The sequence below is a fragment of the Papaver somniferum genome, chromosome 5 (assembly GCF_003573695.1).
Source record: "Papaver somniferum cultivar HN1 chromosome 5, ASM357369v1, whole genome shotgun sequence".
Lineage (NCBI taxonomy): Eukaryota > Viridiplantae > Streptophyta > Magnoliopsida > Ranunculales > Papaveraceae > Papaver > Papaver somniferum.
Window position 1 is genome coordinate 69,815,892 of NC_039362.1, and position 15,909 is coordinate 69,831,800.

A 15,909-nucleotide genomic window follows, 5' to 3' on the forward strand; every position below is an offset into this window, starting at 1 on the left:
TACGCCCTAATGTTTAGTAAAAAATTATACAACTCATCTATTAACACGTGACCGTAAAATACTGGAAGCTTGATTACTGGGAAAATTAAGGTGTCAGAGAAGATTCAAAGCCTAATGAAGGTCCATATGCAAAAGAACTATATAGACATCTTTACAACTTAACAAAATAAAATAAAGGCAATTTCTGTTTTCAAATATATTATTTTAATTAAACAAGAAAATACTAAAACAAATAGATAAAGAAGTAATCTCATTCCTTGAAAAACAAGTAATGGAACATATATATAGAGATCATATATAAGATGCTTCAGAAAAAATAAAAATAAATAAGAGTTTTTTTCCCCTCAAACAATGGATTCAAAGAGCAAATAGAAGAATTTGGGAGATATTATTACAAAGATGAACACATAGTAAAAAAAAAGATAAGAATGTGTGATGTTAACGCTCAAAGAACATCTATTGAAAAACATAGTATAAACATGGATAGAATTTGGGATCGAGAATTAATGAAAATGTGCAAAGAAGGTCTTATAGTGTGTAAACTGAAGAAAAGGTTTAAGAAGTCGAGCACAATTCAAAGATATATAGATTTAGTTTTGGGTTAAACTACTAGCAGAAGTCAAATAGGATTAAAAGGTAATGTCATGGTACGTTTTACGCTAAACTATAAGGTTGTATTGATCATGTCTTCTTTTGATCAACATATATTACTGCTTTGTTATTATGGTTGAGTGTGACATATGTACCAGTGCATACTACAATAAGTACAAATATGTAACTATCTAAGGATTTTAATTTATCGTTTTGGATTATTACTTTATTCTTTTATAAGGGTTAAATTTTTTTGTCTGCAATTTAGTTAATGAGTTTTTACAAAAATTTATATAGAATCATATTCATAAAGATTTTGTTTTGCAGTCCTAAAACAAAAGGTAGGTATTGACTTCTTTTCTTTTTTGTTCGTTATTTGTTGTCATATCGTTAATTTTAAAGCCTTTTAACCACTCTTAGTTTGTTGAAGGAATATGATCTATTTTTCAATCGTAGTTCAACACAAAGTGCTGTCATATGCACTTTTAAATATGCAGTTAAAATTCATGTCGCATGATCATAGGTTTAATACAAAGAGTAACTATAATAATATCATTGACTAGAAACACGAGCTCATCATAATTCAATTTCAAATTGTAGGTTGGGAATTAAGAGAAGTGTCGAACAAGGTTTACAGTGAGAAACTTTTGTTGGTTATTAGGTATAGTAGCATACGACATTACAAAATTAATTTCCACTTAATACGTGTATACCTCTAAGTTGGTGTACAAATCATGTATCAGGATGCGACATCAATGTTATTTTGATATTTGCATGCCACGACGTGTTCTGAATTCTAAGTTATAGTTAATGCACTACTTATGCTTTTAAGTGATTGATGGTTTTATTTTAAGATGTATTTTTACTGGAACTATGTATCTAATTTGCTAGAAATGTGTATCTAAAGTATGTGCATTTAACTAAAAAGAGAGGTTGAGCCGGGGCCGTAAGGCCCCGGTGTTACCTAGTTTCAATATAATATAAAGATCTTACTTCCTCCATATGTACCGATTATCTTACTTCCTCCACGTCTACCGTTTACTTACGAGCATACGAACAGTATTAACTCATTAACCTGAAATTTAGAAAAACTTCGTTGCAAACAATGTAGTCAATTTCGCCCGTACCGGACGATATATCGGTACCGGCTGTTGAGCGAAACAGAAAGCTCAATATCGCGATACGGTATTTGGCCGATAATATCGGCCGATAGGGGAAAAACGATATAACGATTTTGCGGCGATATTTTACATTTTCGACGATATTTGACATTTGCTGTAAATTATCAGGGTAATTTCGGAATTCTAGGTGAAGGGAATAGATGAAATCCCTAAATCCCATCGATACTCAGCCAAAACACTCTTCTTTGCAGCCGAAAACACTCTTCTTCTCGATCTTAATGGTGATATTCAATTGATTTTTCTTTTGCTAACAAGAGGTTGGTTTTGATTATTAATCTCTTCTTTTGTTGTACATTTTTTTTCTTTGTTTGATTATTAATCTCTTCTAATTGTTATGTGATGAATGTTCTGTGATGAGTTTATGTGTTAAATCTCATATATGTTTTTGGTAGATTTCCTTCTTTTGGTGATCTTGTCTTTTCCAATTCTAGCAATAAGTTGTTCCGATCTAAAAGAGAAGATGATGAATTTCGACTAGAAGATGTATGATGTTATTGGTAGGACGCTCCTGCTGCTGCTATTTGTTATAGACTTAGGTTCATAAATCTGTCTCTTTGACTGAACAGATAAACAAAACAAAATGAACATGGGGGTGTTGTTGATGGTAATATTAGTTAGAGTTTAACTATGGGGTTTGTGAGGTTTAATCTGTTGTGTTTAAGATTGAATTTGGATAGCTCCCATTTAGTATGTATTTGTATGCATTATCAGTTTGTGTCTGGGATTTAATTTGTTTCATTTCTGTTGTAGGTTGTGATTATGGATTCTTCTAATGCATCAAATTCAAATACCACAAACTCTGTGGTTCATTACCCTCTTCTACGACTACTCAAATTAAAGATCCGTCATGGGAATGGGGTGAACGCCAAGACCCAGTAAATCAAAATATAATTACTTGTTTTCTATGTAACAAATTAATCCGTGGTGGTGGAATCACTACGCTTAAGGAGCATCTTTTACATATTAAAGGGAATATTTCATCATGTCCAAATGTGGTGGAGATGATGGAGCTACTGAAGATTGTGATATCCATGATGATCAAATGATTTTGATTAAAATTGTAATGTCCCTGTTTAATTATCATTCTAGATAGTGAACTTTAAAGTTGTCAAGTTGCTCCCCTTTTTCCAATTTGAACTTCATATGGAGGATCTTATGTTTTGGATGAACTTGTTTTGTTTTTCTAAAATTGATGCATTTTTATCTTGTCTAATTTTTGTGTGAAACACTATAAATAAAAGATATAAATTTAGAATCAATATTGCACCGATATTTGAAACCGAAATCTCCCCGATACAATGTCGTATCGGTGTAACGGTCCTCGGTCGAGACAAACCGGTATCCGATATTAATTACATTGGTTGTAAATTGAATTGTATGGTTGAATAATTTGCTAATTTTTAACTATCTGACAACGGATCCGGTGTGACTGAACAAACTAACATGCAATGAAGATAAACGAATCCAGAACTCAGCATTTGGGTTTTCTATCCTTATTTAAGTTAAAGGTAAATTTAGTAAAATCAGGACTTAACCTATAGTTTTCTAACCGTCAACTCAACCGTTTGAGTGGGACCTAAATATGAAATTTGTCAATTTAAGGACCCTACGATGTGATGGCCACTTTAATGGGACCCGAGTCTAAATAACCCATTTGAATTCCTGGTTAGAATCTTAGGCTCATTGCCAACACACCTTTTAACCATTTTGTTTGGTTATATAAGTGAGACAGCGCTGTACAAAGTGGTCCGTTATAAGTTGCCTGCTGCCACATCAAATTTTTGATGGTGAAACCGGTGAACCGTAAATCCTCACAGCTGGTCCCAGAAACTGAGTCACAAGTCTAATTTTGCCATTTTGGTTCCGAAAATGCATGCAAATGAAATGGGCATAAGCATGCACTCATCTCCCTAATTGGACTGGACAACTACGACAGGGGTGTATTGGACTAGGATTTACGTGGATATTTAACAATCCTAAAAATTCCTAGGTATTCGGTTAGGATATGTAAGGAGTCGTTATATATCCATGGTATTTAATTTAGAGTTTTTTTAGATTCCACGATTATCCGAGGTATTCAATTCATTTAAGATTTCTTAGAATAGTTGATAAACAAGATATATTAGGATTCTTATGGATATTTGTAGTGAACATATGTATGTTATTATCTCATAGTAATCTCAACCCAAACCACAAGAGTTTTATGGATTCTTATGAACATTTTTTTTTGTTTCTTTTTTTATCACAACATGCTACGTTTTTCCACCATCACCACCCACTACCACCGATACCAACCACCACCAACAACAACCAGCACGTGCACCTCCACTACTAATGACGCCCACCACCACCATCAGCACCGACCACCAACTACCACCATCAACCACCACCACCACCACCAACAACAACCACCACCATCCACTAACATCGACCGCCACCATCAACACCGACCACCACCATCACCCACCAACATCAATCACCAATCACCACCAACATCTACCACCATCACCCACCAATAGCGACCACCAACCACCATAACCACCACCACCACCCACCTCCACATGATAACCTTGATTTGGTAATTCATTTTAATTTTTATATATCTAATTTAACCCTAACTCAATTTGTTATAATCCAAAGTTATATAATTATAAAAATCTACATGATTCTTTTAATAAACATTATAAATCCACTAGATTCGGGCAAAACTAGTATCTATTTTTATCCATATAAATCCTGATCCAATGCATCCTATTAATTAAGACTTAATGTTTTTCTTTAATTGAAAAATAATAATATACAAAAGCTACCGGGGAAAGCCAAGAAAATTTAAGCAAAACAAAACTAAAACTAAGACTCATACTAAACAACCTGATTGCGGATGACACCCCTAGATAGATATATACCCCTGCTCAATAACAACAAACACGCTACATATTATTGAATGGGTATATGTAGCAAACCTCTTTATTTTCTATTTCTCTTTCCTCTTGCGATAACAGAAAAAACCAAAACTTAGCTTGCCGTCGGCTCAGATTTGCTTCCATGGGAGAAAGCTGAGTCAATCACCACCAAAACTTCTCCTATTTCCTCTCTAATTCATGCTGTCATCTTTGTAAGATTTGGTAGATTTTTCTGTTATTATTTTATCCGTCCTTTCTTTTTCTCTTTTATTGTTTCTTGTTAAAGATTTGTTTTATCTTTCCTAATCGGTTCAGTAACAGATTTAGACTTTAATTCTTTTTAGTTTTGTTTTGCTTTTGAGTTTGTTTAAAAAGTTGAAGAGTTTTTTTTCAAGACCCAACATTCTCTTTGGAGAAGAATCATCTTCATCAGCAACAAGAACAACTTCAACCTTAGCAATGGAATCATCTGCAACTCTATCCGTTTCAACTTTTACCAAGACTCTGATGCCGATTCAGGCTGATTCAACTCGATTCAGACCTCTAAAGACCGATTCAGAACTTTATTGTTACTCAAGACACTGTTACTTTGTTTCACCAGGAAACTTTAGATACTGCAACTTTGTTTCATTAGAAAACTTTAGATTTTGCTACTTTGTTTTATTAGGAAACTCTTACTTCGAAAATCTAAGTTCATATAAGTTATGCTTAATGTTCCTGATGATATGGGTTGGACCTGATCCAGTCACTGCTTTGTGCAGTGATACACTTTAGTTTTATTTTGTCCCTTACGGGATTCTTATATGGAATTTATATCTGAAATATCAGGATTGTTAGTCAAAAATTGGTGGAAATATATTAGTTTTGATGAATGGTGTATGATCTTGAAATTTTTTTGTAATGTTTCCGATTTTAATTATGGGCCTTATTAAAAAAATTTATGAGGTTGGCCGCCACTTTCATGAAAAAGAAAAAGGAAAGAAAGAGTGGAGAGTGGGTACATGTCTTTGCATGTTAAGAAAATGGGTTGAAAGGATAATAGAACAACGTAAAATGAGACTTCAATTTTTTAACAACCGGAAAATTTTATACTACTCTACTAGCACTACTACTACTGCTCTAGTTCTATCTATGAGCATCAAATCCAAGATGTCCAATAAATTATCATGATGATACATACAAAGAAGAAAGAATCTAAGACAAAACAATACCATCATTACTATACATGACAATCCAATTAAACACACCATATAAAATTGAAAAACACATCGATCCAATTTTCATAAAGTCTAGTAGCTAATTGATTCTATTTCTTCTTTTCTAGAAATAGGTAGAAAAGTTTAGTTTCACAGATCTGTTGAATTGGCCAAAACCGTTAATGGTCTTAAAATTTGTGAGCAGAGGAGAAAAGATCAAATGAAAAGAGTACTAAACATGACAGATAGAGCATAGTAATGAAAAAGATAAGTGTATTTGTGATTGAAAGAAATAATGGTAAAGATTTGAGAAAACAGAAACAAAATCTTGTCGAAATGGAGTTATATGAAAATAGCAAGTTGAATATAGTAAGTGAATACAGACATAATCTTCATTTATAGAAACTAAATGGAATTGTCAAATCAAAACCCCTTAACATATGAAATGATCCTACTGAATAATTTAGATGAGAGTGACATGTGACTTTATCATCAGTCATTTTCCTCAGTTTTCATCCACATGAACCAAGCTTTCTTACCTAGTACGAATGTACTACTACTCTAGGTGTCTCAAAACAATCCATTTTAGCTTAATAATGTCTCAAATTAATTGATCATATAGCTAGAGATGTTAGATCATTGTTAATGACCTAACTTTGACGGGATCTGTAGTATGACTTCTGACTAAACAATGCATCGCTATTCAATTAAGTACATGACTAGTGAAGAAGTTTCCACAAATGGACCAAAAATAGGGACAGAGTGTTGTGCTGCCAAGAATTGAAAAGATGCTAAGATTTTTATGATACAGTTTTTGAATTGTCTTTTGTAGAGCCTCTCTAAAAGAAATCTGTTTTGAGGCATACTCATTCATTACACCATCTAGGATGGGTTCATAAGGGGTGTCTAAAGGTAATTCAATTACCTATATATCCTTAAACAATTTAAATTACTAGAACGCCCTTATCCTCAAAAACCTAAAATCAAAAATTAAAATAAACTTTAAACTTAAACATATTGTAGTCCAACTCAATCAAGAAATTGATCAAGCAAAGCAAACACGAATCAAAGTGAGCGATATTGAAGTGCGAAATCCAAACCTCAATTGCTCTTAGATGTATTTTATAATGTATGTGTAACAAACCCATCTTGTTTTTGATTGATTTTATTTTGTTTGATCGATAAAATATGATTTCAAAGATGAAATTAGGATTTTCAGAAGATCAGTTCGGCTGATCTTGGAGTATCAATTTTGAGCCGAACCTAGTGTATGATTTAGAGAAACATTATGTTCGGCTCACGCGACTTTGCTAAATTTTGTTCGAATCAGCCGAACCTAAATTTGTCAGTTTCAGAGTGAAGTTCGGCTGACAACTTTTCAGCCGAACCTCAATTTTTTAAAAATATACCTAGGTTCGGATGATAACTTGTCAGCCGAACCTAGGTATATTTTCAAAATACGGAGGTTCGGCTGAAATGTTATCAGCCGAACTGTTCATCTGGTCAGTAGATCTGGGTTTTAAAAATTCATTTTTGAAAGATTCAACTTATAAAAAGAAATTAAACCTCGTATAGAAGTCCACTTCTGATTTGAATCACCCATTTTGGTCACTTCTAATCACTAAAATCTCAAAATTCAAAACCCAAGTTTTTTTTCACTTCTTCTTCTTCCTCTCAAAAAGCCCAACTCTCTCACATAAATTTGATTTATCTACTAATTCACCACTAATAATTTTATTTTTAATCAATCCTTAAAATTCCTAGCTAATCAAATCTAATCATAATCATTAACACTAATTATGTAAGGGTAGTTATGCCATTATCAAAAAGGGTGGATAAGGGGTGATGTTGTTTTTTATTTAGTGACCCTATTTTGACATTATATAATATGCCTCAAAAAATTCAGTATGCCTCAAAACAGGTTTCCTCTAAAAAGAGTTTCTTTTTATTAAAATATTCTACCAGGCTCAGTTTAATATTAAGCCAGGTGAAAATTTTGATCCTACACAAAGATTTAAAAACCATTCCTTCATTGACCTGTTGAATGATTTTAAGAACCCTGATTTTGGGCATACCTTAATCTTTCTAGGCATACAAAACAATAGTCCCATCTTGGGTGACCTTATAAGGGGTACCCTATGTGTAGTTCAATTACCTATATACCCTTAATACAAAAATCTAAAATCAGTTTTCTAAAAAATCAAAATCAGTTTTCCTTACCATCTCTTCTTCTTCCTTCTCCTCTAGCCGAACTCTTCCCCCTCATGCGAAAAAAAAATTCATCATCGTGATTAATTGTCAATTCGTAAAATTTTGATCGTCGATTAAACTCAACCACATAATGACTCGTACAAAGAAAAGCAGGGACTAGGCAAACCAAATCGTCTTCTAATCCATCAATTGAAGAAGAAGAACCAATTGAAAATGAAGGTGTAGAAACTGAAAATCAACCACCAATTGAACCAGAAATTGAACCAACTGCATCTCCAACTCCGGAAATGAGGATAAGAAAGCAAGTTTTACAAACCCAATCTCCTATTTGTTGTTTTTCATCGATTAAATGACGGTTACAGTGTTGGGCTCGGCTCAAAATTGAGTTGCGTTTTAGCCGAACTGTTATTCACAAAAGCTTCCTGTAAGTGTATATGAACAGTTCGCCATGAAATTTCATGCCGAACCTAGTCACAGATAGAGATGCATATGGGTTCGGCGTATTCGATAATCATAATATGTGCCGAACCTAGCACATTTACGAGGTTCGGCTATTACGATATTCTCAATATGTGCCGAACCAATAACAATATTTTAACCCAAAAAATAACAAATTGATGTTCGGCTCATACGATTTTCGAAATATAAGCCGAACCAGTAATTATTTTTTTTCCGAGCTATTCAGGATGTTGTTCGGCTTACTATGAAACTTTCATATAAGCCGAACTAGTGTCTAGCAAAAGGGTTGGAATTGAAAATTATAGGTTCGGCGCATGCAGTAAACAGATTCAATGAGCCGAACCGTTCATCAATTGGTAGATTCGGCTCATAGATGTGAGCCGAACCTCAACCTGTTTCGCCGAACCATGATCCAAAAAATCATCTAAACAACCTTTATAATTCTGAAAATTATCTTAATCACTAAACAAAATATTTAATCACTAATCAATATTACTAACACTAATACGTAAAGGGAAGATTGCCATTAAAAAAATTTGGGTTAAGGGGTAATCTGATTTTGCTATTTCACAATTTTTTTTGTCTTTATGCAGTATGCCTAGTAAGATTTCAGTATGCCCAAAATCAGGGTTCGATTTTAAACCTCCACAAATACTATGCGCCCAATCCCGTTTGGCAATAGCCAATTATCCAAATCCTACTGCAGTGTTTGCCTATGAAGGAGGCCTACTTCCATGGGGATGGGGGATTCAAAAAATGGCCAAATTTGAATTCTTTTACCCAACAGTAGTATAAATGCTCTTATCAACTACTCCGATAATTTTGTATCAAGTCCTCATCATAAATCGGACCCTTATTGTATCTCGGAGTAATTGTTGAAATTATAAAACTCTCCAAGAATCTTGTTTGGAAAAAAGACAAAAGTGTTGCTCGAAAAGAGAAACTACAGGATTCCTGGAATCATAAAATTGGTCAATTAACCCAATAACGACAATTTCTGGGTAAAAAAGACATGTAAAATTTGATATTGTTCAAATAGACAAAACTGTAAAAATAGTCGGGATGCATCCAGTTTCATCCTACCCATTTTCAAATATTTTTTCTTATTTTTAATTTACATCAGGATGCATCCAGTTTCATCCTCGCTCTTTTTTAAATTTAAGACATGATGAATCCAGTTTCATTGTTGCTATTTTTTTGGTGTCCATTTCACCCATACTAATTTTTACTCGTCCATTAGAACCATACTAACTTTTACTCGTCCATTAGAACCATATTTTAAAAATATTTGGAAATGACCCATTTTCCGTTCCTGAATTTGGTGTAGTTTTGGGTAACCCAATATGGACTCCGTTGGCATGTAAATTGTTAACTATGCTAGTGCTCGTGACTAATATCTATTACTCTGTCATAAAAGCTAAAAGTTTAGCTCTACTTACTTACTGTTGTATTTTCTTTTCCTTTTGATGCGGAATACTTACTCTTGTCTCTTATAAAAAATGAAAGAAAAGCTACTATCATTTACTCGATTTTTCTGAGGTTTACTCTTTGAAATGGCAAAATTTTCGAAGATGATTTTCACCATTTACTACCCTTTGGCTTTACCTATCTTTTTAGTCAATTTGACAAATTTTGTTAAGAGTACTTGAAAAGTTGATTAGCAAAAGAGATGCTAAATTGTTGTTAGTATTAATAAAGAAAAGGAAGTACGTAACTTATACTAGACATCTAGCCGTACATGGTAGGGCCAGGCATGCATGGTTGCATGCATGGAATATGAGCTTATATCAGAGTACCAGTACTGATGTTTAGACTAGTAATGGTCCTTGTTGTTGGCTATTGAGGCATCATCTTATTGGACAACCTCATACATTGAATGGAGCTGATCGAACCGATCAAAAAACCTAATTAGATATGAACACAAAACCTTATGAGTTGGATTTTATATTTATGACTATTTGTCGCCTAGGTAGCTTTACCATTTTGCCGTGCAGCCCTTCTCTCTCTAGCTTCACATTTTCGTCATCAGGAGAAGAAATAGAGGGAGAGAAGTCCATTATAGTAAACCTTAGATATTCTTTTTGAACTCCTACAAATACATTCATTCTCTCATAAAAGAAACCCTAGGTTTTCATTTCTCATTCACAAACTCTATACTTTAAGTTCATCAAAACCGCCCCTGTTTCTCTCTTTTATCCCTACTCACGCTCTCATTTCCCTCTAGATCTCTTCCTCAAAACTAAATCAGCTTAGACTGATCAGCATCTTCATCATGGATACCCATTCTCATTCTGAGCATCTTTGCTATGTTCGCTGCAACTTTTGCAGCACTGTTTTAGCTGTAATTATCAGTATCCATACAAATATTAATAACTTGTTGTTCACTTGATTGAGTTTCTTCACCTTTTTGTTCAACTATTTATAGTTTTTGATTGTTCAAACCCATGAAAGGTGGAAAAAGCTTTTGAACTAGAAACTGTCCACGCATGATTAGAAACAACTTTGAACCAGTACAACAACAACTACTACTACCACTAAGTACTGTATGTTGCTGTTAGCTAGTACCACATGTATAGCTAGGATTTCATTGAACACCTGAAAGATCAAAAATACATATAGTATTTGAACTATTTGATACACACAACTTTTTGTATATAGAAACGACTAAATTTAAGTATCTAAACCACGACTTCACCTCTTTGACTGAGGCAAAGAGAAGTTAAGCATATGTTCATTATTTGTAAACATCGAACTTCAGTTCATCTAAGATGCATATCCGCTGAGTTCGTGTATATGTATTTGATACTTGCAGTAGTAGTTTATCATGATAGTAATGAAGCAGTGGTTGTCATTTCAGGTTGGAGTTCCATGGAAACGATCTGTTGACACAGTGACAGTGAAATGTGGTTATTGTAATTGCCTTTCCTTCCTCAGCACTAGGCCTGTAGGCCAAGTGCATCATCAATCAACTGCTTTAGAGCAACAGAGCATGAGCCCTAATACTGGTGGAACCTTTCAGCATCCTCCTCCTCCTCAGGTAATGAATTAGTCCTTACAATGTTCGATATACATGGTTCTAGTAGACCAATGCTGAATGTATGAATTATATAGCTATGCTCAATGACTTCTATCTTCAACTAGTAAATTGAAGATATCAATACCTAGCTAGCTGATACTAGTTATTTTTTTTTTTTTTTTTCCTGATCGACGAAATGGAGTATAATAAAAAGGCCTAGCTAGCTATTAGAACTTTAGCAGTAATAAAAAGGGAAGATAGAAAATTTTAGTGTTTACATATAATCTATAATGACCTTTTTGTGTCTTCTAACTTTCCTTATCCTGCACAATAACGTCTTATTATGCGTGAATCCTTGGAAAACAGGGTTACTTTGAACATAGAAAGGGGGGACAAACATCGTCTATGTCTTCATCCTCGTTAACATTCGACCAGCAGCCAAGTTCCAATGCTCCTTATGTTGTTAAGCGTATGTATATGGATAACTTGATCCAGCTTTCTTTCTTTTCTGATTAAATTGAAATCCGTTTATGTTATTTCATTTCATAGTCACATTTTTTTGTCCTTTCAAGTATCTCCATGATTGTGTTATTGTTTCCTTTTTGTTGCATGTAAATATGGGTTTCTGTAAACAGCACCTGAGAGGAAACACAGACTTCCATCGGCTTATAATCGATTCATGAAGTGAGACATCAGTATCTATTATACCCTATATACTAGCTACTTATTTACCAGTGCATTATGTTAAGCTATGGATCTAATAATTCCCTATATCTGTCTTTGTATTATAATGAAAGGGAGGAAATCCAAAGGATCAAAACGGCCAATCCCGAGATACCTCATCGAGAAGCTTTTAGTTCTGCAGCGAAAAACGTATGTATATATTCGTCATAAAAGTGCACATACTTCTGATTTCATTTAACAAAAATGCATTTGTTTATGGTGTTTTGGTCTAAATGCTCTTTTTCAATTGGTTGTGTAAATAAAATGACAGTGGGCGAGGTACGTTCCGCATTCTTCAGGTAGTTCTGGTGCGAGTTCCAGCAATACTAATGTAAGGATTATCAATTATGATCGACCCAGTAAGGAATTACTATCATTTTGTTCGTTCGAAATGAATTATTGATAAGGAGTGTAACTGTGTTTTTCATTGGTACAGGAGCGGATCAATGCTTTCGGTATGGGAAGTCTTGGTGATAATAACCATCCATAGTTGCATTCGGACTTGCGGAGCCGAAAATGCTCGTTTAATAATAGTAACAGTTAGGTTTTCTTTCCAATTTAAACTGTAGGGGTGTGTGGTTATGTATTGTGTTCTTGGTAGACTTTATGTTCCAACTGCACGGTCTCTTCCTTCCAAGAAACTATGAAACTTGGCACTGGTTACTTTAAGGATGGTTTTGATTATGCGAGTTCTATCTATGTCAGATCAGATGATTGACATAAATATATTTTATGTTTAATAAGTTTTTGATTTTGTATTGTTTTGAGGTTCAGATCTTAAAAATGGGCATGCATGCAAGTGGCAAGGTACTAGATAGCTAGTCTAATTTCATGACACAGGCATGGCATTTACATGATTCGAATTGATTGATTGTGTGTATAAGCAAGTCATCTGTTAGCTGTAATTAGCAATCTAGTGTATTTACATCAAATCAAACGCGATCTATTTGAGTGATTAAACGAGTAGACTCTCAATAACCTCACGTTTAGTAATTCGTCGAATAGAATGCTTGACTGAACTTTCTGCTAGGGCTAGTCACTTTAGGCGTTGAATAAATTTTCTTGGATTCAAAGACTGATTTCATGGCGGGTGACCGATGAAAAAGTATTGCATAACATGAATCCTCGGAGGATTAATTGGCATAGTATATATAATTTTTGTAAAAAGTAAAGATAGTTACGGTTTACGGATCCCTTTCACTTTATTGGTGAGACCGTGAGAGTGAGTCAATGATTTTTCTTTTTTAAATCTTTTGAGTTTCAATTTTCTTTTGGTTTTTTCTAAAGCGCTTTATGCAGGTTTCTTTATTAAAGAATCGCTCGACTTGAATTTCTGACTTAATTTTATATTAATTTTTTCATTTTCAAATGAAAATACAGGTAGTTTTAATTTTCTTTTGGTTTTTTTAAAGCTTTATGTAGGTTTCTTTATTAATGAATCGCTCGATTTAGATTCCTGACTTAATTTTATATTAATTTTGTTATTATCAAATGAAAATACAAGTAGATAGACGGTTGTAATTTTGTTTTACAAAATCTTAGTAGGATTTTTATCTTTTTATTCATTGAATTTGCGTCTAATGATGGGGAAATTATGTATAAATTAAATCAGTAATTTAATTACAAGAATCCGATAATTAATAAATAATAACTTTAAGAAAATCAAATTTTTCGAAAATTAAAAAACAATAATTAAAAATGAAAATTCATTTACTCACCAATGAGCGGTTAAACATGACTCATCGAGTCAAATTTTATAAAACCGGCAGTTTAGTAATGGATTAGCTCAGCCTCGACTCATTGCCCTATTTTTGATCCATGGTAAAATTTCAAATTTAAAAATTAAAATAATTTTAAGTTTTTATTTATATTTCTTATATATATATATATACATGATACTTCAATATAATCTCTTAGATAAAAAAAGTCAGGGAAAATTAAAATATATTCCCTCTGTCCCTAATATAAAGGCGGAGAAGTACATTTCTCTTAGAATAAGATTTTTTTTGTGATTTTATATATTATCTACTGTCCTGTTTTACCCTTTGTTCAATTTCCTATATCAGATACAATAACTTAGTGGTGATGATACCTATATGTATATTTTTTTTTGTTGTTGTTGAAAAGAGTAGATTACTAAAACTTATCCAGGTAAAACACCCTGACATACGTATTGTCTTACAATTTCGTCATTGTCAGGAAAGAGCTCTATTAACTCTACCGTTTGAGAGTTGGAGTAATAGTTTGAGGCTATTTCATGCAATTTTGGCAACCACATCTGCCTTGGGGAAATAAAATGAAACTTGCATATATGAAATATAATTTACATAGTTATCAGCTATCTTGTTGTTGGACTGATATTGGTTGTTGTTCCGCTTTTTCTTGACCTCCTTCATGAGCTTCTTGTCATCCATCTGGATCCTGTAGTTTCGTTCTTCATGTTGTTGTTTCCACTTCAGAGATGCCAGTAGACCTTGTGTGTTTCCTTCTTGATTTGTTGCTACCCTGCAGGTGAAGACTTTGCAGTTTTCGATTGAGTTTTCTTCATCTGGTTCACCTCCGAGATTGGTCCCATTGAACTTGAGCTAGCAGTTCCATTAGTTATAGTAGGGTTCACAACTGTAGTCCATTTCTCATCTTGTTCCTTTGTGCAACTTCGCAGGGGATGCATCTGAAGTCTCTCGCTGCTTGACTCCACAATTCTATCAGCAGGGGGAGGGAATAGGATGTTCAGTGGCAGAACAAACAAAGAATCATTGTTCATGAAGCTTGATGATAGAGTCAATGCAGATGGGTAAGGGATGGTCGTGGGATTTGCTTTGGATGAATTTTCTGGTATGGTGTGATGGGGTATAGTTTGAGTTGGTTGAGATATTGGTGCTTGGTTGTGGGTCAAAACCTCAACAGGTACTACACTTCAATTCTCTTGATTTTTAAGCATTAGTTGATGAGGTAGTTTCAGGTTAGGATTGAGTTCAAAATCCATGTTGATGATTTTTTCCTTTATCCTTCTTTGTTTTTTCTCGGTGAGTTGAAGCATTGCTTGCATAAGAGATTTCTCCAAATTAGTTTTTAGGATTTTGGTTGAAAGTCTTGCATTTAGTTTTTTCTTCTTCCTCAGCTTAGTCTTCCTTGTAGTATCTCCCATCTTCCTTTGATTCTGCAGTGAATGAGGTTGTGTGTTGTTATTGCTTGAGGGAAGCTGTCCAACAACATATTTCATTTTGTTCATCTGCCCCTGACTCACTTTCACTTTATCTCCAGAGCTAACAGGTAATTTGGATTTTGCTTTTGCGTACTCCTGAGATTGAAAAGGTTCGAAGTGATAGATTCTCTTGCATGTAGTGCCTTCTATTGAGAGAGTTGTTTTTCCTTTCTTTCCCATGCAGTATTCCACCATTTTTGTTTCCTTAGTTTGTTTTCCTTTCTTTTTTATCCATCATAGTCTTACCCACTTGTTCATTTTCAGTAATCTTTGATATCTGAATTCTTTGAGTAGACTTAGTTGTTTTCTTGAATTTTTCGAAACCCGGTGGAGGTTCATTAAAAGAGCCTGGATCCACCAGCTGAAAAACATAGGAAGATCGTGCTTCTAAGATCACTTCTATTGGTGGACCGTGCACAAATCT

At 33.9% G+C, this 15,909-nt stretch overlaps 1 protein-coding gene across 1 annotated transcript; it reads left to right on the forward strand.

Moving 5' to 3' along the window:
- Positions 1 to 10,567: 10,567 nt before the first annotated feature.
- LOC113277504 (protein CRABS CLAW-like) lies at positions 10,568 to 12,964 on the forward strand. The gene is made up of 7 exons (XM_026526584.1): positions 10,568 to 10,882; positions 11,399 to 11,578; positions 11,924 to 12,026; positions 12,193 to 12,241; positions 12,355 to 12,430; positions 12,552 to 12,611; positions 12,717 to 12,964. Exons 1-7 carry the CDS (start codon positions 10,814 to 10,816, stop codon positions 12,768 to 12,770), a joined length of 591 nt encoding a protein of 196 aa, XP_026382369.1. The 5' UTR covers positions 10,568 to 10,813; the 3' UTR covers positions 12,771 to 12,964.
- Positions 12,965 to 15,909: the final 2,945 nt, after the last annotated feature.

Excerpts from the sequence above, each read along its gene's own strand:
- LOC113277504 (XM_026526584.1), top strand. The coding sequence starts at position 10,814 with ATGGATACCCATTCTCATTCTGAGCATCTTTGCTATGTTCGCTGCAAC. Across the intron at positions 12,242-12,354 it reads GCTTATAATCGATTCATGAA|GGAGGAAATCCAAAGGATCA; the intron begins GTGAGACATCAG and ends TTATAATGAAAG. Across the intron at positions 12,431-12,551 it reads TTAGTTCTGCAGCGAAAAAC|TGGGCGAGGTACGTTCCGCA; the intron begins GTATGTATATAT and ends ATAAAATGACAG.